This window comes from Chinchilla lanigera, unplaced genomic scaffold (genome assembly GCF_000276665.1).
Source record: "Chinchilla lanigera isolate Chin_1 unplaced genomic scaffold, ChiLan1.0 scaffold00015, whole genome shotgun sequence".
Taxonomy (NCBI): domain Eukaryota; kingdom Metazoa; phylum Chordata; class Mammalia; order Rodentia; family Chinchillidae; genus Chinchilla; species Chinchilla lanigera.
The window spans coordinates 15,021,860-15,045,180 of record NW_004955416.1 but is presented as its reverse complement, the minus strand read 5'-3'; the positions used below and the strand labels follow the sequence as shown (position 1 = coordinate 15,045,180).

Genomic DNA, 23,321 nt, shown 5'->3' with positions numbered 1-23,321 from the left:
CTCATTATGCAGTTCAGGCTAGCCTTGAACTCACTTTGTAGCCCAGGCTGGTCTCGAACTCGCAACGATCCACCTGCCTCAGCCTCCCGAGTGCTGGGATTACAGGCGTGCGCCACCACGCCCGGCTCATTTCTAAAATAATAACCGCGCTAGGACTTGCACGTTAAGGCTGTGCAAATGTGTCTAAAACTAGTGGATGGGGTGTTCGGCGATTCCGTATCGAGCCATATTAAATACTTCGTAGTTACTGGTCAGACTGATTCCGCCGAGGCTCAGCTTGGTAAGATTCTTGGTTCTGTGATTATGAAGAAATTTTTAAAAAGTAATGATCGCCTCAGGAGAATGGGTACAAATCATTCATGTCACTGCAAAAACAAACACAGTACTGTGTCGGGTCGTGGGCTGCAAGTAATCTTACCTGAAGGACGTTCTGTTTAAACTGCTGCGGGTTTACACTAATGACGCATTCTAAGGTCCAGTAAAATTCTGAGTGGTATTAAAGGACACGTACTCCAGAGTCCATTGTGGGTTGTTCAATCATCCGCTTTCCAGCGAGTGAATGGAGGGAGGAGTTATTCGGAAACTCTGGTTCCAAGCTGAGAGAGATGATTATGCTTTAAAATAGCAAATGGGATTACGATCTCAAAACTTGGCTTTCCAGTACACCTGGATTTCGGATATTCGTATTTAGAAAAGATGAAAAATAGGACTGAGAAGCATAGCACTTGTCAGGCAGGTCACTGGGGGGAAACTGGTTAATGGATTGCAGACGGGCTGTGCAGAGAGGTTGAGACAGCTCCTTCTTCGGAGGCTGGCGGGGGTGAAAATGGAGCAGGGAACAGTACAGGCTGCCCAAAGGTAGGAAATCACTGCAGGATCTTTTTCGGTCTAGAGACTGGAAAAACTGACTCTTTAGGTTTGAATCCTTGGGTAGTATTCTTGTTTGCATTTTCAATTATTCAGTGATGTATTCTAAGGCAACCCCCGCCCCCGCCCCGATTTGCTCCCTAAAGGGAATTAAATCATTTAGCAAGGCAGTATATAACCAGACCATGCTAGTTATTGTTCACAGTGAGTACTGAGTTATCTTTTTTTTTTTTTTTTGTTTTTTTTTTTTTTTTGTTTTTCTCTGGTACCGGGAACCGAACTCACGACCTTGCGCTTGCCAGGCAGGCGCTTTTGCCGCTGAGCTAAATCCCCAGCCCCCCCCCTTTTTTTTTTTTTTTTTTGATACCAGGAATTGAACTCAGGACCTTGTGCTTGCCAGGCAGGCACTTATGCCACTGAGCTATATCCCCAGCCCTCCCTATTCTGAGTTAGCTTAAGATCATACAACTTTTGTGTCCCTCTTTTCTCTCCTCTCCTTTTCCCCTTCCTCTTCCCTTCCTCGCCTCATCTCTCCTGGACATTGAGCCCAGGACCTCAAAGTGAGCTATATTCCCAACTCATTTTATACACACACACACATTCATTTTATATTATTTTAAATTTTTGAGACAAAGTCGTCTTAAATTGTCCAAACTGGCCTTGAATTTGGAGTCCTACTGCCTAAGCCCCTGAATAGCTGAGATTTACCATTGTGCCCCAGCATGCCCAGTTTATACAATTTTTTTTTTTTTTTTTGAGACAGTTTTACTATGTAGTTCAAGCTGGTCTTGAACTTGGTGGAATCCTCCTGCCTCAGCTTTCCAAGTGCTATGATTACAGGAGTGTGCCACCATGCCTAGCTGTACAACTTTTTTTAAATGGTTGTTTAGGGCTGGGGATTTATCTCAGGGGCACAGTGCCTGCCTGGCAAGTGCAGGGTCATGAGTTTGATTCCCGGTACTGGGAAAAACAAACAAACAGACAAACAAAAAATGGTCATTTATTCTTTCAAAAGTACTTCTTGTTTTTTTGTTTTTTGGGGTTTTTTTTTTTTTTTTTTTTTTTGAGACACAGTCTCACTATGTAGTTCAGGCTGGCCTTTCACTACGTAGCTCAGGTTGGCCTCCAAATCACTGTGACCCTCCTGCCTCAGTCTCCCAAGTGCTGGGATTACAGATTAATGCCACCTTGCCCAGCCTTACCAGCAAACTCTTTAAAATCAAATAACAAGGGAGTAACAATAGCTATTATGCTGTCTATCATTATCTTGAAAGTCATTACTCAGAGTACAAGACATAAAGCAAAACGATTCCTACAAAAACGAAACAAACATATAAGATGAATCTTTTCTTTTTTTTTATACTGCCATTGGTAGAATTACTGGGAAGGTCCAGATGCTGAGTGTTATCCAGAAGGCGTTTCCGTAATGAAATGAGGCACTGACTTCTGCTTTGCTAGTCTGGCATTTAGGGGGAAAGGGGTGCGGTAAAAGGTAAATTAAGTGTAATGCTTGTTTTCAATTTTTTTTAACCATAAGGCCACTGAGAAGTTAGTCTGTTTAGTTCCTAAAAGTACTGTATTGCATTTAGTCTTGAGGCAGTGGTTGATGTAACAGGCAAATTTTTCTGCTTTTTAGTGAGGTGTTGGCAGAGGAGTCCATAGTATGTCTCCAGAAAGCTCTAAATCACCTTCGGGAAATATGGGAATCAATTGGAATTCCAGAGGACCAGCGCTTACAGAGAACCCAGGTTGTAAGGAAACACATCGAGGTGAGTTGAGCAGCTCTGGGCTCTGCGGTGGGGCGGGGTAGCCCTGTTGTGCAGTGTTGTGTTTCTTGAGGTAGCAGCCGCAGTGACACTGATCACCCTCACTAGGACATCATATACTCTCCTTGTTTTTAAGTTCTTTCTTGAAATTTTGAATTATGAGGGTTTTAGTGTTGATGTTGTTATTTTGTAAATGTTAAATTAAGTTGTATAAATTTATAGGCTATGAAGCTACCACTCCCATTGATCATGGGAGTTAGAAGTAAATCATGGATTATTAAAGTGATTTTTATTAGTAAGGTGATGTTCTTAGGATTATTAGGATGTTTTTTTGCAGGGAGGTTGAGACAGAGCCTGGCTATGTGGTTCAGGCTGGCCTTAAATTCAACTCTGTAACACAGGCTGGCCTGAAACACATGTCAATCCTCCTACCTCAGCTTCCTGAGTGCTGGTTTGAGAGGCATGTGCCACTACACCCAGTTTAGGGTGTTGCTTTTATATAAGCTACACATACCACTCTGTAGCTAACACAAAGCAAGCTTTCCAACCATTTACACATCACACAATAGTGCCCTGGTACCTACAGTAGTCAGATTCAAAGAAATCAAAAGCAGAATGGAGGCTGGCCTTGAACTTGAAGCCATCCTCCTGCCTCGGTTAGGTTACTGGGAAGTTTTTTTTTTTTTTTTTTTTTTGTGGTACCAGGAATCGAACTTGGGACCTTGCACTTGCCAAGCAGGCGCTTGTGCCACTGAGCTATATCCCCTGCCCTAGGTTACTGCGAATTTAACCCATGGCTTTCACACTGAGCTAGGAACCCAGCTAGCCATTTTAATTCTTTTTTAAAATTTTCTATTATTTACGTGATTAATATGAATGTTCCTATGAACATTATTTTGAGACGGGGTCTTGCTAAGTTGGTTAGTTATCTGGGCGGGGCTAGAACTTGCCATCTCCCTGCCCCAGCCTCCCAGAGTACAGGGATCACCCGGCGCGTGTGTGGCATGGTGTGTCACAGGGCTGGGAGCCTCTCAAACGCGGAATGTGGATCCTGTCAGTCACTCACTGCCTGTTGTTAGTTCAGAACACTGTAGGCTTGCAGGGGTGGGGTAGGGGATGGATAGTGGAGCCTTCTCTGGGGCCTGTGGAGTGCTGTAGGCTCTGGCTTGTCTACTCACTGCCATGTTTCCTATGCCCCAGGGTGCAGGATTGTACAATACCCTCTCTCTTGGACTGATTTCAGGGTCTCCTCTATCTCTATGGTTGGGGGCGGGAGGCGCAGATGCGTGGGGGGTGGGCAGGACACTTTTATAGGACTCACTTCCATGTGGCAGGGTGCAAGGGGCGGGTGGCGGTCTGCTGTGTGCACCTGTGCATGGTGCATGTGTGCATATCTGCATGTGTGTGTGGGTGCTGGCCTGCATGGTGTGTGTGGGGGGGGAATTTGTGGGTATTGTCTTTTCTTTCTGCTCAGTTTTGCTGTGCGCCTAAATGTGTTGTAACAAATACATACATGCATACGTACATACATCAGAGTGGCAGGGAGCGAGGGAGGAGGAGAAAGAAAGCAGCATAGTGGTTGCTATTTTTTTCTCCAGTGCCCAAACCCATGGATTGTTTTCTGTCCTGTAGAATCTCCTGAGTATGATGATTGCTGAAGAGGAGAGCCTGAAGGAAAGGCTCATCAAAAGCATATCCATCTGCCAAGAAGAGCTGAACACCCTGTGCAGTGAGTTACACATGGAGCCATTTCAGGTACGCACTGCAGACGGGGGGATCTGGCCCAGGTCTGAGACTTAGGAGGAAGCACTGGCTTGAGGCTGCATGAGGAAGGCTTCCTGGTGGGGGATGTTAGAGGTGAGAGATGGGGGATGGCTGCTTAATTCTGTCAAAGTAATTTCATGTGCATAGAAAGTTGCCCTGTTGGGGGGTGAAGCAGCAGATAGATGATGAAAACCAAGTTGCGTCTTACATTATTACTTTTTTAAAAAATAAACTCTTAGGAAAGTAGGCACAAAGAAGAAAAAAAAGATATTCACAGATGGCATTGCTGTTTCTTTGAAAAAAAATGAAAAGTGGAAGCAAAAACTAGTAACTAGTGATATAAGGCAAAGTTTCCCCAAACTCAGCTTTTATACCCAGAAGCTGCAAGCCTTGAAGCAACTAAATGCTGCTTTACAAGACATGTCTCACAGCTGAGTGTCAAGAGAACACAGTCCAATTTAGAGCAGGCCAGGATTATTCGTAGGTAGCTGAGGGATTGCTGTCTAGTGCAAGTTAATAGTGCTCTGGTACCTACAGCAGTCAAAAATTTTTTGGAGACAGGATCTCACTATGTAGTGCTGGCTAGCCTTGAACTCACATATATAGCCCAGGCTGGCCTCAGACTCCTAAGTGCTGGGATTACAGGCGTACACCACCGTGCCCAGCTAGTCAAATGTAAAGAGACAAATAACAGAATGGCTGGGAGTAGGGAAAAATTGGGACTTATTGTTAAATACATGGTTTATTTTATAAGATGAAATGAGTTCTGGAGAAGGATGGTGATGCTTGCATTAGCTACAGATGTTTCTCATCTTACTGGGTTAGGTCCCAGTAAACCCATTGAAAGTACAATGACCCCTCATCTATCACGAGAGTTATGTTCCAGAGACCCCCACAATAGGTAAAAATCCGCAAAGTAGTGGCGTTATATTTATTATTTATATATATTTTAAGGCTTTATAAACCCTTCCCACACTCCTATAAACCTTTCCCACTGTTTTATTAACCTTTCCCACATTCTTATGAACACTTCGTATGCTCTTAAACACTTTCTATACTCTTAAACCTACATACTTTTAACAACATGTAAAATTCTATATGGGTACTCACCAGTGAAATATACTGCAACTTGAATGATGAGGATCATGAATTATATAGCTGTGCAGTACTGATGGCTATGAAGGTGATGTCGAGATGAATGTACCGCACAGCCAAGAAGAGCAAGGAGAGATGCTTGAATGTATGGGCACAGTGTGGGAGAACAAACAGTTGATACTATGGTCACTGAGCCAATCAGTGCCCGGGATACAGAACACAGTGCTGTGGTTGGTTGCCTTCCATTCCATCAGCCAATAGCGTGCCATGTACAATCTCACATTGGCAAATTTGCGCAAACGGTAGGGAGGTACTGCATTTCCATTGTGTGCAGTATGGTATTCATCTGCTGATGAAATATATACTGTATTTTATTTTGACTTAATATTCTTTTAATATGTTTGAATTAACTTTTTGATATTGTTATAGTTTTAAATTTTTTAGGCAAAAATTAAAATCATAAATATTATATAAATACTTATATACTGCAAAATCCTATGATATAGCAAAAACTCGGCGATACAGAATTAGACTTTTTTTTAAACCCGTAATACAGTGAAGCCACAATAAGTAAACTACAACATAGCAAGGGATCGGGGATTTAGCTCAGCGGCACAGTGCCTGCCAGGCAAGCGCAAGGTCGTGAGTTCAATTCCCGGTACCGGGGAAAAAAACCCAAAAAACAACAAAAAAAAACATAGCAAGGGACGACTGTTCACAAAAAATGTATGTAATATACCTCACCTACTCATTATCCTAGCCTAGGCTTCGCTTTCTTTATGTTGGGAAACAGCATTAGTATGGGTACTTGAAGTACAGATTCCATGGAATGTAGGGCTGGGGATTTAGCTCAGCGGCACAGCGCCTGCCTGGCAAGCGCAAGGTCATGAGTTTGATTCCCGGTACCAGAAAACAAAACAAAACAAAACAAAAAAAGAGAGTAAAGATTACGGGGCTGGGGATTTAGCTCAGCGGCAAAAGCGCCTGCCTGGCAAGCGCAAGGTCGTGAGTTCGGTTCCCGGTACCGGAGAAAAACCAAAAAAAAAAAACAACAACAACCATGGAGTGCTTATTGCTTTTACACCATTGCAAAGCCAAAAATCAGTAAGTTGAGCCATTGTTAAGTTGGGGATCATCTGTACTTAAACACCACTGAACTATATACTTAAAAAACTATTAAGATGGTAAAGCTTGTTGTACTATTTTACCACAATTTTTAAAATGTTAGAAAAAGTGTCTTGGTATTATTTATCTTTTCCTATTGGGAACCATATTCTGTTGACTTACTTATAAAGTTCACTGAAAGTCTGTCATCCTAGCTCCCTCTCATATTCCTTGATCCTCGGAAGGAATCACTTGGAACTTTGTAACAGTGGTATGTTATTTTACACAGGAAGAAGGAGAAACAACCATCCTGCAACTAGAAAAAGATTTGCGTACTCAGGTGGAATTAATGCGAATACAGAAAAAGGAGAGAAAACAGGAACTGAAGCTGCTTCAAGAACAAGATCGAGAACTCTGTGAAGTTCTTTGCATGCCCCAATACAACATTGACAGCACCTGTGTTCCCAGTTTAGATGATTTAAACCAGTTCAGACAACACTTGGCAACTCTGAGGGAGAAAAAGGTATGCTGCCTGCATTCGTACCTCCTCAGAGTCCATTTGATCTTCCTCTGGGTATCTTGTAATAGTTTTTTTGGTTTGTTTTTTTTAAATAGGCATCTAGGCGTGAAGAGTTTCTCAACTTGAAGAGACAGATCATACTGTGTATGGAGGAACTGGATCATACTCCCGACACAAGCTTTGAAAGAGATGTTGTGTGTGAGGATGAAGATGCCTTTTGTTTGTCTTTGGAGAATATTACAACACTACAAAAGCTGCTACGGCAGGTAATGCCTTCCTAAGGCCTGGGATCTCAATAGGATGCAGTATTTTGAAAAACTGACAAATTTTTCTTGAGTGTTTAATAAGGAGCCAGCATAAGTTAAGAGAGTGAGGCAGAAGCCCAGTCTGATGGTGCACACCTATAATCCCCAAACTCAGGAGGCTAAGGCAGGAGAATCACTGCAAGTTTGAAGCCAGCCTGGGCTACAATAGTGAGTTTAAGGCCAAGCTGAACTACATTGTGAGACCTTGTCTCAAGAAACCAAAAAACAAAGAGCATGAGGAAGAATGAAGATAATAATACATGACAGACAGCTTTTTTGTCTTGGTGCTGGGGAAGTGAACCCTGGGTCTTAAATCCAGCATCTCATGGATGCCAGGCAGGTGCTCTGCCACTGACCTGAATGCCCAGCCCTGCTTCTTTTTCTTTTTTTTAACTAATATGTAAATATTGTAAAAAAAGGAAATTGAAATTTTAGATGAAATAACATTAGCCATTTGAATTAGCTTAGTGTGTGTTTATCTTCTTTTTGAGACAGAGTCTCATTATGCAGTTCAGGCTGGGCTTCAACTCACTTTGTAGCCCAGGCTGGCCTCAAACTTGCAGTGATTCTCCTGCCTTAGCCTCCCAAGTGCTAGAATTACAGGTGTGTGCCACCACGCTCAGCCTAGCTTAGTTTTTAATTGAAAAAATACTTCTAAGTTTGAATCCTGTTCCTAAGGTCTGAAATCTGTAACGACTGCCTTACAACTTGTATTTAAAAGGCATAAAAGCATGTCTTGGAAATCTTTCCTGAAAATGCTTCTCTGTATTTCTTGCTGGGAGGCCAAAGGGCCAGCCTTTTCTTTGCTACTATTTTGCTATAACCACTGCCTTTCCTTCCACAGCTGGAACTGAGAAAATCACAGAATGAAGCAGTGTGTGAGGGGCTGCGTGCTCAGATCCGAGAGCTCTGGGACAGGCTGCAAATACCTGAAGAAGAGAGAGAAGCTGTGGCCATGAGTCAAACTGGGTCAAACGCCAAAGTCAGGAAAGCGGTAAGAAACCCAGTGGGTGCTGGGTCAGCAATGTTGTATGAGTATTTCTAGGTCTAGTCTGGTGTCTCTACCAGCCTCTCCCATGGGTCTGCCTGTTCTTAAAGGCGCACATCAAAGCCAGGTATAGTGGGATGTAATCCTCATACTCTGGGAGGCTGAGGCAGGAGAACTGCGAGCTCAAGTCCAGCGTGGGCAACTTAGCCACTTAGTCAAACTCTGTCTCAAAAAGAGAAGTGTTGGGGATGTAACTCAGTGGAAAGGCCCTGAGTTCAATTCCTAATACCACCAAAAAGAAAAAACGTAAGTCAGGCATGGTTGGCTCATGGTTGGCCTATAATCCCAGCTATTCAGGAGGCTAAGGGAAGAGGATCACAAGTTTGAGCCTGGCCTGGGCAACTTAGTGACTTTGAGAGACTATGTCTCAAAATAGAAAAGTTGGGCATATGCCTGTAATCCTAGCACTCAAGTGTTGCCACAAGTTTGAGGCCAGTTTGGGCTACCTTAACTATAGAGTGAGACCCTGTGTCAACTTCCCCACCCGCCCCCCCAAAAAAAAATTAAAAAGACTGGGGCTGTAGCTCAACACAAAGTTCCTGGGTTCAATCCCCAGTACTACCCAAAATATATATATAATAACTACCTCTAAATGTCTTTTTCTTTTAGCTACAATTAGAAGCAGATCGACTGGAAGAATTGAAAATGCAAAACATGAAGAAAGTAATTGAGGCAATTCGAGTAGAGCTGACTCAGTACTGGGACCGATGTTTTTATAGCCAGGAGCAGAGACAAGCTTTTGCTCCCTACTATGCTGGTTAGTATAGAGGCAGTGGTCTTCATGTGGTCTGCTCTCAGGTGTTTTGTAAGCCAAGGGACTCAGTAGGAAATTCTGTATTTCCCCTTAGGAATAAATTTAGCCAACAAAGACAGTGTCACAACCCTTATAATATTATCTCAGTTATTCTTGTTGGGAGATGAGGACACCAAGGCAAACATATGTTGCAGTTTAATCCAGAGTCTTATACAAGAAAGTACCTGACCTTACATTTGAGTCCAAAGGAGTCTGACTTCTTGAGCCCACTGGAATTCTAGACGGCCTGAACAGAAAGATGAAGCTATCCTAACTAAAGTCAGTGAGTGTTTTTAGACATTTCCCATAATCCAACCTCTGTTGGCTGGGGAAAGGTAAAAGGAAGGATATGAAAGAAAACTAAGTAAGACAAGGCAAGAAACAGCACAGATCTTGGAGAACATTTCTTTAATCTAAGCCCTAGTCCCTTAGTACCCCTTGGTTGATCTTGACAAGCCTGGCTTTTATTTTTCATTAGCCAGAGTATATAAACATTCCTATATCATTGTATTATAAGGAAGAACAATCTTATCTCCACTTTAGGGGGGTGTAGTCTTACTGAATTGGGATACTAAACACCAGAGGACGTTCTCTGGAACAGCTGGGCCTATATGTTACAGAGGACTACACAGAAAGCCTGCTGCAGCTGCATGATGCTGAGATTGTACAGATAAAAAACTACTATCAAGTTCACAAGGAGCTCTTCGAAGGAGTCCGGAAGTGGGAAGAGAACTGGAAGCTTTTCTTAGATTTTGAGGTACTTCCCTAGCATTTACATTTTCTGTAGAGTAAAAAGAAATGTTAAGAAACCATACTCCTGTGTAGAGTTGGCGTTGTTTTCTTTGTTGTTTACCAGCTTTATCCTGCTGGTCTGTCTTTATCAGTCAGGTCTCTGTGCAGGAGCATGTAAGAGGAAAGCCCCAAATGAACAGCTTCTAATTGTTGCGGGTAAGTGGAGAGGCAGGCAGGCTCTACATTTCAGCAGTAACCAGGGCCGAGGCTTCCTTTTTTTTTGGAGACAAGGTCTCACTATGCAGTTCAGGCTGGCCTTGAGCTCATTTTGTAGACCAGGATGGTCTGGAACTCCCAACAATCCTCCTGCCTCAGCCTCCCGAGTGCTGGGATTATAGGCATGTACCACCATGCCTGGCTTGGCCAGGCTTCTTGAGCTTGGGCCAATTCCACCATACAGGGGACCCCTCCTGGGGCCATGGGGCTGCTGGAGCTTGGACATAAATGTAGCCACATTCTGGGCAGTGTGCTGGACAAAAGAACAAGGAAGGTACTGCCCTCCATGCCCTGTAAGGGTTCTCCTCAGCTTCTCTTCACAGTGCTTAGCTAGGAGAGTCTCAGTCTCACATGTGGATCTGTTATGGAGGCAGGTGAGAAGAGAGTATGTCAGGGAAGACAGGCACATTCTCTATCATTGCAGCTTTTGCTCTTCTCCTAGAAAATTGCCCAGTTATTGGGTGCATTTGTATACTCTCAATTCGTTTCTTTCTGATAGAGTTGACACAGAGCATTTTAGAGCTGAGGGACAGGGCTAGGTTGAGAAAAGCGAGGCACTAAAGGCCCAAAGTTTTAAGAAGACCTCATTCTCCGGTTCATGCTGGAAGGGGATTTCCTTAATTTATTTTTTTGTTTTGTTTTTTAAGACAGGTTTTCACTGTGTAGTTTAGGCTGGATTTGAACTCACTCCGTAGCTCAGGCTGGCCTGGAACTCTTGGCTTATTCCTGCCTCAGCCTCCCGAGTGCTGGGATTACAGGCGTGCGACTCCATGCCCAGCTGGAAGTGGATTTTCTTTTTTCCCTTTGGTACCAGGAATTGAAGTTAGGCTCTTACGCTTGCCAGGCAGGCACTGTGCCACTGAACTATATCTCTGACCCCAGGAAGGGGATTTTAGAAATCTTCAGTTCCTTCAAGTTTACCAACAGGAAACTAGGACTCCAAGGAGGAGAGAATGGAATGACCTCTTACAGTTCTTTAAGATCAGCCAGCCTCAAGGTGTTCCTTACTTGTAGTTGAAAGCAAAGAGGAAGATTAATGAGCAAAGAGCTAAAGCAGCAGTCTTTTTTTTAAGTAATTAATTCATTTTGTTGGTACCAGGAATCGAACTCATGCTTGCCAGGCAGGTGCTGTGTCACTGAGCTGTATCCCCACCCCACCCCCCTTTTAAAATCAGATTTTACTGGTACATTTTAGAGATACATAATGATCACATTCATCATAGAGAATTTCTACCATTACATGATATAACTTGTTTCTTTTTTTCCCCATTCCCCTACTCTTCCTTCAACCCCTTCTCCCCTCACCATTTACAAAAGCTTTGTTTCCATTTTTTCCTCTTCTCATTGTTTTTTTACTTTTCCCTTCTTTCCTTCCCCTATTCCTCCTCTCCTGTTCCCCTCCCCATTGAACATTTTCTTCCTATTTCACAATCCCATTATACATTTTGGTTCTTATTTACACTTCTGACTTCTTATACCTGAGAAATGATGCAGTATTTACACGTGTCCAATTTATTTCACTTAAGAGTATGGTGCAACCATTTACCTAGGAATGTCTCAAGCATATCCTTCTTTATGGCACAGTAATACTCCATTGTATAAAAAACCCACATCTTTTTTTTTTTTTTTTCTTTTTGGTCTTTTTTATACAGGGTCTCGCTATGCAGTTCAGGCCAGCCTTGAGCTCACTTTGTAGCCCAGGCTGGTCTCGAACTCACAACGATCCTCTTGCCTCAGCCTTCCGAGTGCTGGGACTACACGTGTGTACCACCATGCCATGCAACCCACATCTTCTTTATCCATTCACCAGTTGATAAGCATTTGGCTGTCTCCCAGATTTGGCTATTATAAACTGTGCTGCTGTAAACATAGGTGTTCATATATTTCTGTGATGTGATCAGGAAGATACGCCAGACGTGGTGGCACACACCTGTAATCCTAGCACTTGGGAGGCTGAGGCAGGAGGATTGTTGTGAGTTCAAGGCCAGCTGGACTGCAAAGTGAGCTCAAGCCCAGCTTGAACTGCAAAACGAGACGGTACCTCAAAAAGACAAAAAATAAATAAATAAATAAAGAAGATACCCAGAGGAGGAATAGCTGGTCAAATGAGACCTCCAGTCCTGGTTTTTTTGAGGAATCTCCACATTGATTTCCGAAGTAATTGCACCAATCTGTACTCCCAACAACAGTGGAGAAAGGTTCCTTTTTGCCATCAGCCCCACCATTTGTTACTGGTTGATTTCTTGATAATAGCCATTCTTTCTGGGTTGGGATGGGATTTCAGTGTTGTTTTAATTTGCATCTCTCAAATGATCAGTGATGTTGAACATTTTTTCATATATTTGCTGTTTGTATTTCTTCATCTAAAAAGTATGTATTTATCTCAGATGCCCATTTTTGGATTGGGTCTTTACATTTGGGGGTGTCTGATTGTTTTGAGTTCTTTATATATTCCTTTTTGTTTTGTTTTGTTTTGTTTTGTTTTGTTTTTTTCTCCGGTACCGGGAACCGAACTCACGACCTTGCGCTTGCAGGCAGGCACTTTGCTGCTGAGCTAAATCCCCAGCCCCTCTTTATATATTCCTGACAGTAAACCTTTGTCTGAGGAACAGCTGGCAAATATTTTTTCCCACATTGTGGATTGTCTCTTAAGTCTGTTGGTGGTTTCTCTTGCTGTGCAAAAGCTTTTTAAGAAGATGAGGTCCCACTTGTTGATTCTATGTGACAGTTCCTGTGTGATCAGAGTTTTGTTCATAAAGTCTTTGCCTAAATGTCTTCAAGAGTTTTACCTATTTTATTTTCCAGCAGATTTAAAAGACTGTCTTTCTTCCAGTGAATGTGTTTGGCACTAACGCAGCAATCTTGTTGACATGCCTACGTTTAAGGAAAATGTAAATGAATTCCTGTCCTCTAATAATTGTTTATAGGCTGTAACCAATCAAGCATTCTGAAATAGAGAACAGGTTTTTCACATGTTTAGCCTCCAGATTGCCAAGAATAATTCTATTTGTTCCTATTTTCAGGTAGTGGACTTTATTTAAAATGACAAGTTATATACTCATTACTGTGTGTATACATTATAAAAGATTAGAAAACAGGGGCTGGGGATTTAGCTCAGCAGCACAACGCCAGCCTGGCAAGCGCAACATGAGTTCAATTCCTGATACCGGAAGTAAAACAAAAAACAAACAAAAAAGAGATTAGAAAACAAATAGTTAAAAAGAATGTGAAGCTGTATGTATGTATGTATGTATTTGCAGGCCTGGAGGTCAAACCCAGGGCCTTGAACCTAGGTTTGTTTTTTCTTTTTGAAACAAGGTCTCACTATGCAGTTCAGGCTGTCCTTGAACTCACTTTGTACCCTAGACTGGCCATGAACTCAGTGACCCTTTTGCCTCAGCCTCCTGAGCGGTGGGATTATAGGTGTGCGCTACCACGCCTGGCTGCACCATTGAGCTGTGCCCTTAGCTCTCGTTTTACATTTTTATTTTGTGAGGACTTAGTGAAACCCTTGTTTATAACCCTCCTGACCATGCATTTCAGCTGTATCCTAGGACAGTGTGCCATTAGTAAGGGGGCAAGTAGAGGCACCACAGCAAGCCCGCTGAGTGTAGATCTCTGTCCTCCCTCCACATACCTCCTGTCCGTAGTGGCCTATGGTCGTCTGACACAGAAACCGAAGAAGGGAGCCTATGACACAGTTTGTTACTTTGTATTGTCCTTCAGATGAAGAGGAAATTCTGGTTTCCTGCACCCTAGTGGTTGTTCTTGCGCATGCCTGGGAGTGCCCATGGCTCAGAACGCCACCATTCCTCACCGCTCAGAGTGGACTGGAATGCAGAACTCTTAAAGTCATTTTAATACGATGTATCGGGGCTGGGGATTTAGCTCAGCGGCAAAGCACCTGCCTGGCAAGTGCAAGGTCGTGAGTTCGGTTCCCGGTACCGGAGGGGGAAAAAAAAAATACTGTATCATGAGAACAAGAAATCTTAGCAGAAGTAATTAGTCTGATTATCCTAGCCAGAAGTAAATGAAATGTATTTTTCAGAGAAAAGCTTCAGATCCGAGTCGATTTACAAACCGGGGAGGAAATCTTCTAAAAGAAGAAAAGCAACGAGCAAAACTCCAGAAAACACTCCCTAAGGTAATATTGTTGCTCAGAGTTTTTGATGTTTACCTCCAAGATACTTTATTTTTTGTGGCCCCAGAGATTGAACCCAGGGCCTTCACCGTGGGCATGAGCAGGGTCTCATTAAATCATGGGGCTGGGCTCAAACCTGGGCTCTTCCTGCTTCAGTGTCCCAGAGTGCTGGGATTATAGCGTGCACCCCCACACCTGGTATATCTCACTTTCTGTATGTCCTTTGCTTCGTATTATTTTGTCAGGCTGTCTTTTGTTCTAAAGATATTAACAATATATCGGGCCTTTCATGTAAGCAACTGATTATCAAGATATGTAAGTTTTCTAGGGCTACCATAATAAATTGCCATAGACTAAGTGGCATAATGGACAGAAATGTATTTTGTCACAGTTGTGGAAGCTAGAAGTCTGAGACCAAGGTGTCACTGACAGTTGGGTTCCTAAGGAGACTTTTCTGCTGGGCCAGCTTGCAGATGGCTGCCTTCCCTTCCCTGTGTCTTCACATGATCTTCCCTGTGTGTCTGTCCTGAGACCACTAGCCATATTGGATCAGGGCCCTCCCTGCTGACTGCATTTGAACTCTGTTAGCATTGTAAAGCCCCTCTCTCCAAATACAGTTTACATCTGGAGGCACTGGGGGGTTAGGATGTTAACATGGATTTTGGGGCAATAATTCAGCATGTAATATAATTTTTTTTTTTTTTTTTTTAAAGACAAGGTCTTGCTATGTAGTGCAGGCTGGCCTTGAAGTCAGTGGTCCCCCAGCCTCAACCTCTCGAGTGCTGGAATTACAGGTGTGTATCACCATACCTGGCCAGCATGTAATATAATGCAAGGTTTTGTGAAAGTGCCATACACTTCATTGCTATTTCCTTTTTTTTGAGACAGGAGCTTGCTGTATAGTTCAGGCTGGCCTCAAACTCATGGCAGCTCTCCTGTCTCAGCCTCTCCAGTGCTGATTATAGATGTGCACTACCACATTCAGCCTATTTCCTATTTTAATAATACTGATAGTCACCATTTCATTGAGTTGTATCAGATACTATTTCAAAGTACTTTCACTTATTCAAATAATTATCACCATATACCTCTGTTATTATTTCCATCTTTACAGATAAGGAAACTGAGGTACTGAGAAATTGCCCATTTTTCACAGCTAATAAGTGCTGTATTTTAGATTGAAACCCAAGTAGTCTGATTCCATAGTCCCACTCTCAGTGTACTGTCCAGTTAATGTCAGTGACCTTGCCAGTGTTTCTTCCAGCTTTAGGCATCTAAGCCTCTGTATGCAGACTTCAGCTTTTTGCTTTTTTCTACCTTTGTGTAGGTTGTCAATAAACCATCCTTAGGCTTTGATTTCTGGTCATTCTGAACAATAGCCATGTTTTCCAGCTACCTAAATTTGGGCTAGTAATGCTCTGGGAAGGGAAGAATTGCTGTTTTTAGTTTTTTGTTCTGAAATGGTGTATGTAGCCCAGGCTGGCCTCGAACTCACAGTCCTCCTGCCTCAGTGTCCTATACTGGGATTGTAGGTGCCTAGTGGACTCACTCTCTAGGATGATCATTTCCTTTGGGCTTCACGCCAAAGACCTGAAGAATGAACATGTCATTGTTTCTGGCCTCAGCTGGAAGAGGAGTTGAAGACACGGATTGAAATGTGGGAACAGGAGCAATCAACGGCATTTCTGGTGAATGGGCAGAAATTCATGGAGTACGTGATGGAACAGTGGGAGGCTCACAGACTGGAGAAAGAGCGAGCCAAGCAGGAGAGGGTAAGTGTGCGTGAAAACTGCAGTTTGAGCAGCTCTGCATCTCTGCCAGAGTCAGCGTGGATTTAAGACGAAGCAGCTTCCAGCAGCTCCTGTTAGCTTAGGCTTTGGGGTTTGGCACTGGGTGTCAGCCTTGCTCCTGTTCCCATCCCGGACCTGTCCTACTGGGACTCATCACTGTTGCTTCTGACTTTCACCCAGCAACTGAAGAATAAGAAACAGACAGAGACAGAGATACTGTATGGCAGTGCTCCCCGGACACCCAGCAAGCGGCAAATTCTGACTCCCAGCACGCCCGGCAAAGTGCGCAAGGTAAACACAGCCCTTGTGTGATGCTGCTCATGAGGGAGGGGAGGCCAGGGCTCTTCACCCACTCTGGCCCTCTGGCCTGCTGAGACGGGAATGAGGTTTCCTGTCTTCCAGGATGGGGTCATCCGTGTGAGTAGAGTGCTGTAGTCCACCCCGAGCAGTGGCTCACAGTGACGGTTGAGGAGGAGCCAGCTTTGTTGTATGTCAGCTGTTCAGTCCTTGCACTGAACTCCTAGGGCCACTAACTGCTGACATTCTGTGATGATGAAACTTTGCCAGTTCATCATCCTGCAGTTCCAACAGGTTACCATAGTACTAGGTAAAAGACAACATTCATACTTAGTAAATGGAATTTTTTTAAAGAAACATTTAATACTCCTTAATCTCCAGAGCAGGATGTCAAGTCTTGGCTGCACTAATCAGTCTGTGATAACAATGTAGCTGACAGTTCTTGGCTGGCACTATCTCAGTGGTATGAGGGCTCTGGTTCTGCACATGAAACTTTCAGATCTAAGTTTTGCCCATCCGGCTTGCTGGGATTGCAGGCAGGCATCACTATGCCCAGTGGTTTCGGTGTGTGCATGTCATGAGGCCATCACCACACTGCTGCTGTGGACGTGTGCATGACCCCCAGAGTTCCCTAGTGCTACTCTAGTGTACCCCCTCTTCCTCCCTCGGCCTCTGATGGCAGAGGCTTCCTGGAGCTACAGATTACTTTGCATTTGCTGACATTTTATATAGATAGAATCATACTGTTCTTTTTTGTATAGCTTCTTTCATTCAGTACAATTTTTTTGAGGTTCATGTTATGTACTAATAGTTAATTCCTTTGTATTGTGGTCCAGTATTCCCTTCTGGAATACATCGCAATCTGCTTGCCTGTTCACCTGCTGAGCATTGATTGTTTCTAGCCTTGGCTATTACAGATAAAACTGCCATACTCGTAAGTCTATGGGTGTCTGCTTAGCTTTCTCTTGGTAGAATGTTAGGGTCATACAATAGATGTCTGTGCCGTAAGCCACTGTACCACTTTATAGTCCCATTTCTGGGGTATAAATAGGCTTTGAACATTTTCATGAGTTTCCTCAAAGCTGTGCAGTATTAAACCTAGCAGGCTCTTTAGCAAGTAGACTTATCTTCCCTGGACTGCTTCCTGTACTCGTGTCTCTTCAGGGGAGATGGGTTGCAGGTCCCGCTGAGCGTGTTACCTCACATCGGTAATGTCTCTTCTTCTCAGCTCAACACTACCGTCATATCCAATACTGCAGCCAACAGCAGCATTCGTCCTGCCTTTGGGGGAACAGTCTACCACTCCCCCATGTCTCGACTTCCTCCTTCTGGCAGCAAGGTTAGTATACTGTGTACAAGTGCGTCTCCATGCCCTCTCTGTTTATCCAGAGGCTCCACCTATTTGGTCTCATCTCCAAGATCCCTACGTTCAGTTTTCATTGAGATGCTGAGTTGATGGATATAAACCAGATAATCATTAGATAATGATCAAAAACTAACGAAATTTTTTAAAAAAGTCACTGAGCCTCCTCACTCCTACCACAGGAAGCACTGGGTGGTGTTAGGGACAGTGAGGATCAGGTGGTACTGAGCTAGGTCCCCCTGGATGTGGGTTCCAGCTCAGTGACACTGGGTCACTGGATCTAGTTAGGTATCAAAAGAAGAGAGATGGAGACTCTGCTAGAAAAGGACCAGCCTTGCAAATTAGGATGTGTTCAGGATAGGTGTTATAGGTCATGAAGAATTCATGTACTTTTTCCCAAACCAAAAGCCTGGGATTACAGACATATACATTATATAATATGGTGCTATAGTTGGCTGTGGTGGCACATGCCTATAACGCCAGCATTCTGGGATGCTGAGACAGGAGGAGCTCACAAAAGGTGTGGGGGACAGTATGGCTCTACATGAAGGCCCTGGATTCAGTCCCCAGAACTGCAAAGAAAAGCCATACAAAAACACCTTGATCACTGGAGTTTTGCATGTTATGTGTGCATTCATCATAAAGAGATACATGGATTGGGGCTGGGGATTTAGCTCAGCGGCACAGCACCTGCTTGGCAAGCACGAGGTCGTGAGTTCGATTCTCAGTACCAGGGGAAAAAAAAGTACATGGATCTATTTTTCCTTTCTGCAGCCAGTCACTTCCACCTGTTCAGGAAAGAAAACTCCCCGTGCCAACAGACTTGGGGCCAACAAGGAGAACCTGGAGCTTAGTGGAAGCTTCCTGAGCGGTGGGTACCCTGGCTCAGCCCCTCTCCAGCGCAACTTCAGCATTAATTCTGTTGCCAGCACCTATTCTGAGTTTGCGGTAATTCACCTTTCCTAATATCTACCAGTCTCTGGGGAGCACACAGTTGGGGCAGAGTGGGGGTCTCCCTCGGTCACCCAGACTAGTCAGGACCACTCCCTCAGAGGCTGAGAATCCCTTTCCTGCCGTGACCATGGTGTGGGTATGGCTGGCTTAAGCAGGGTGTACAGGATGGAAGTTGGCAGCAGCACTGGATATTTAACCTGGATCCTTCTGCTTAAAATAAAACCATTCCCTGGCTAGAGGAGGTGACGCGCTATTCACTACCCTGGTGCTCTCTTGGTGGAGTTCTTGGTAACTGTCTTAATTCTTCGTCCTTAGAAGGATCCATTCCTCTCTGACAGCTCTACTGTTGGGCTTCAGGTCTGTATGGCGACCCTTGCATGTCCCGTGACCCCCTTTTCCAATCTGATCTGTTGTCTGCTGGCTTCATTCCCACCTGGGCACAGGGCTACACTAACTCATAATCTCAGCTGTATTGTCACAGAATCTTTCTTACAAAAAAGGCAGGGATTCCTGTTATGGACTTCAAAAACAAGTATCTTATGTTCTGAATGAGTAAGCTGGGATTAATAAGAAAACTTGTTCAGACTTGAATTGGATTCTCAGCCCCACCTAAAGATTTAGGGAAAGATTTTTTTATATCTACTGTTTCACAGAAGAAAATCTTCACCCTCCTCAATTATGACATCCAAGACCTAGAGTATGATGGAAAGAATACAGGCCCCATCACGTGGGGAGGGGAGCCCCAGCTGTGTGCTGCTTGCAGTGAGGGTCTTGGCCTGTTTGCTGACTGTGTCCTGGAGTATATGCCTTACTAACCTCCTGGGGCTGATCACCAACTTCCTGTCTGCCTCGGCTGGCCACTGCTTATTTCCTCGCCTGTGTCTGCGTCCTGAGCTGCTGAGCGTGCCTAAAGCACTGGAAAGTAATTTTCCAGCCTGGTCTTCACCTTGTTGTGTCCTGCTCTGCATCTGCTAACACCCACCTATGGTGCCTTTTACTAGAAAGCTGTGTTGTCTCTTCCCTCAGTACCCTCCCAGTGAGAGATGAGGCCACCCTGTCACTTGAGGGGCTACTGAGTTAAAGCCTAGATTGGTTGTCATGTTGTCGTGGGGTAGTTTGGAGCATGGCAACTAGCTTTATCTTGGGCACCCACCTTTTCCAAGTTACATACCTATAGAAGTGGAAGTATGTCACTCGGGCCCAGCTTTCTCACATGTGCTTGCTCAGCCAAGGCCCATTTCATCTGTTTGTGGGTAAATGTACTCCTGAGGGCTTCTTCTGGTTCTGGTTGCTATGGCTGATAACCTCCACCAGCAGCACTGAAGTCACTAACCCTCACCTCCACTAACACCTTTCTCAGTGGTCATTCACGCTCCATCTTCTGCTTCTGTACCATGTGCTCCAGCATGAGATCAGATCACCAGCAGGTTACAAGGCCCTCAGCCCCAGGGATTGGTAGATAAATTGGGCAGCCCATTATTTTGTAAAGGGCTCAAGAAATCAAAGCTTGTTGTTGCTCACCTAGCTTACAACTCTGAGAGTAGCTTCGTGAAGTGGAAGGGGTGTGTCTTGGGTGAGGTTTTAACAGAGGGGCCGGCTGAGGAAAGGGGTCAGGGCCATGTGTGACTAACAGCATGGTGCTGAGTTCCTCGCCTTCTAACATGGACTATGCTGTGTAGGGGCCTCTGTTTCACAGAAACTGTTCGCAGGACTTTTGCTGACACTAAACCATGCCTAGAAAGGAGGGCGTGCAGGGTAGGGGTAGTGCTGCCACTAATGTTGTTTGTTTTTAACAGCGAGAACTTTCAAAGGCTTCTAAATCTGATGCTGCTTCTCGAATCCTCAATTCAACCAACATCCAGTCCTGAGAAGCCCTGACCAGGCAGCCAGCTGGACAAATGATGGGGGGGGCTGGAGTTTTTCTTCAGTTTAACTCAAGAAATACCTTAAAGCTTAGTTATAGCAGTAAGTACAAATTTTAGCATCTGGGAGCTAACTTCCTTCTCTGCCCCCTAACTGTACTTCGTGAAGCATGACTCCAGGGCTTGTTGCATTTCACTATTGTGTAGGAAAACGACTGACTGTGCCCAGCCTTGTGGTGTGGGCTGTAAGTCTGGCTTGTATACATGTAATTAGCAATTAATATTTTTTTTTAAATCTAGGCACGTCCAATTAATGCTATCGCTCTGATAGCTTTGCTCTCACTCAAAGGCCTGTCCCCATCACACTGAGGAGATCTATGTATGTCAGCATTTGGGGTGGCCTGACCTACTGCCAAAGAGTGACTGGTGGCTGGGAGCACCTTTGTTAAATTGTGTACAGCTTGTTACAGAGTGCAGTCCCTGTGGGGGTGAATGCACACACTGTCTGAAGTGGCTCCTTGGGTCCAGTCCCCACCTGTGCCCGCTATGCCTGAGTCCTACCCCTGTAGCTGCGGCCAGGTGGGAATGCTGCCTCAGTGGGAGGGGCTGCGCCTGCTGTGGAGACCCGCACCTTTGCACAGGTCACTACCGGGGCTTGTCCCCGCAATAGCGTCTACTCTGAGGCTCTCTCTACCTGCTCTGTCTATCACTATGCTCTCCCAAACACTATTATTTATTCTTCTCTGCCTGTGACACATCAAAATGGTTCTCAAAAGCTTACCAGTGTGGACTTGCTCTGTAACTGTCAGACATGCTGTTTATATTTTAAAAACAGGATATGTGTACATTTGACTAAATTCTTAAAAATAAATTTGAAAAGTATACACGTTTTATTTTTTTTAAGTATACACACTTTAAAAGATATTATTGTGGTGTTTTTCAATTTTTGGTTTCTAAAAAGATACGTAAGAACCAGGCCTGGTGGTGCAGGTCTGTAATCCTAAGCGCTTGGGAGGCTAGAGCAGGAAGATAACTGCGAGTTCAAGGCCAGCCTGAAATACATAGTGAGACTCTATCTCAAAAAAAAAAAAAAGGAAAACCCAGCACTTGGGAGGCTGAGACAGGAGGATTGCCATGAGTTTGAGGCCACCCTGAACTACATACCAAGACCCTGTCTCAGAAAAAAAAAAGAGGTACAAGATATTTTTTAGTTTGGAATATTTTTATATTCTAAATTAAGAATGTTTAAGAGAAATAACCTCCCAAGTAGCTGGGGGTACAGTTACGCACTACTGTGCCTGGCTACTTTCTTCCTTGGTGGTGTTGGGATCAAATCCAGGCCTTGTTTGTGCTGGGTAAGTGCTCTATCCAAGCCTCCTACCTTCTTCATTTGTGACAGGGTCTTGTGGAATTGCCCAGGCTGAGCTCGATCTTGTGATCGTGCTTCAGGCTCCCAAGCGGCTGGGCTTACAGGTGTGTACCACCATGCCTGGTTCAAAAAAGATACTTTTAATAGAATTAAAAGCTGTCAAATGGGAGAAGATATTTGCAAATCATGTCTTACTTGCCGTGACCCTTAGATCCAGGATATATAAAGAACTTCCAAAATTCAGGACAAACAAATAGACTAACAGGAGGGGGAAGGCTACAGCCTCTATCAGAACAAAACCTATCATAAGTTCTGTGATTAATGCAATGTCATATAGACGCAGAGAAGAGAATAAAGGCTCGGACAGAGACTCAGCTAAAAGGGATGTTAGTTTATAATAGATTTGCTTGGGCTTAGGCTTTCATACGTTTACTCTGTGGTTGGCCAGCTCCATGCTTTGAGGCCTGTGGTAGAAACGGCAGAAGGGTGTGGCGGAGGAAAGCTGCTCACCTCACGGCACCCAGGACATAGAAGGGAATGAACACGAAGGCCACGCCCCAAGTGAGCCGCCCACTGAGCTGTGACCTCAGCCATACATTAATCCTCTGACAGAGTCAGGGTCCCTGTGATCTGATCACTTCCCAAAAGCCTCATCTCCAAACACGGGAGCTTTTGGGTGACATTTTAGATCCAGGCCCTAACAATGACCATGGCATTTCAGACCCCCAGGGGTACTGGTAATTACAAAAAAAAATTAGACACATGCCTAATACCATATGCAAGAATACACAAGTGGGTCAAGGATTTAAATATAAAAATGAAATGGCAGGCCAGGCGTGGTGGTGCACCCCTGTAATCCCAGCACTCAGGAGGCTGAGGCAGGAGGATCGTTGCAAATTCGAGGCCAGCCTGGGTTACAAAGTGAATTCAAGGCTAGCCTAAACTACAGAGTAAAACTGTCTCAAAAGGACCAAAAAAAAAAAAAGCAGGCCACAATAAGTTTGGACACAAAAACCTTTGCAGGGGAAATCAAATATCAAAGTCAAAGGACAGCTGACAAAGCTGGAAAAATACTTCCAAAATCTGTCACAAAAGAATGTCATAGTGTCCCAAAGAATCTATAGAGCCAAGCACAAATCCCTCTCTGCACATGATGACCGCCATGCTACCAGAACCTTTCTGATGTTACTGTGTTGAACCTCTGGCATCTACTGAAAGGTTTTCGAGCTGGGTGCAGTGATACACACCTGGAGTCCAGCTACATAGGAGGCTAAA

General features: G+C 44.2%; 1 protein-coding gene across 4 annotated transcripts in view; it reads left to right on the top strand.

The window, feature by feature from the left end:
* The window catches only part of Prc1 (protein regulator of cytokinesis 1), a 22,339-nt gene extending 778 nt beyond the window's left edge, over positions 1-21,561 (top strand). Inside the window, exons 2-15 of one of the 4 annotated variants that reach the window (XM_005381518.2) lie at positions 2,504-2,636; positions 4,266-4,388; positions 6,886-7,119; positions 7,212-7,382; positions 8,266-8,415; positions 9,079-9,226; positions 9,883-10,019; positions 14,319-14,414; positions 16,037-16,183; positions 16,382-16,492; positions 17,727-17,837; positions 18,636-18,809; positions 19,131-19,172; positions 20,612-21,561. In XM_005381518.2, coding sequence (XP_005381575.1) covers positions 2,504-2,636; positions 4,266-4,388; positions 6,886-7,119; positions 7,212-7,382; positions 8,266-8,415; positions 9,079-9,226; positions 9,883-10,019; positions 14,319-14,414; positions 16,037-16,183; positions 16,382-16,492; positions 17,727-17,837; positions 18,636-18,809; positions 19,131-19,172; positions 20,612-20,683 — 1,849 coding nt within the window. In that variant the 3' untranslated portion in view covers positions 20,684-21,561. The remainder of the gene's footprint in view (positions 1-2,503; positions 2,637-4,265; positions 4,389-6,885; positions 7,120-7,211; positions 7,383-8,265; positions 8,416-9,078; positions 9,227-9,882; positions 10,020-14,318; positions 14,415-16,036; positions 16,184-16,381; positions 16,493-17,726; positions 17,838-18,635; positions 18,810-19,130; positions 19,173-20,611) is intronic. The other 3 variants (XM_013512475.1, XM_005381521.2, XM_005381519.2) reach the window with 3 other exon arrangements.
* Positions 21,562-23,321: the final 1,760 nt, after the last annotated feature.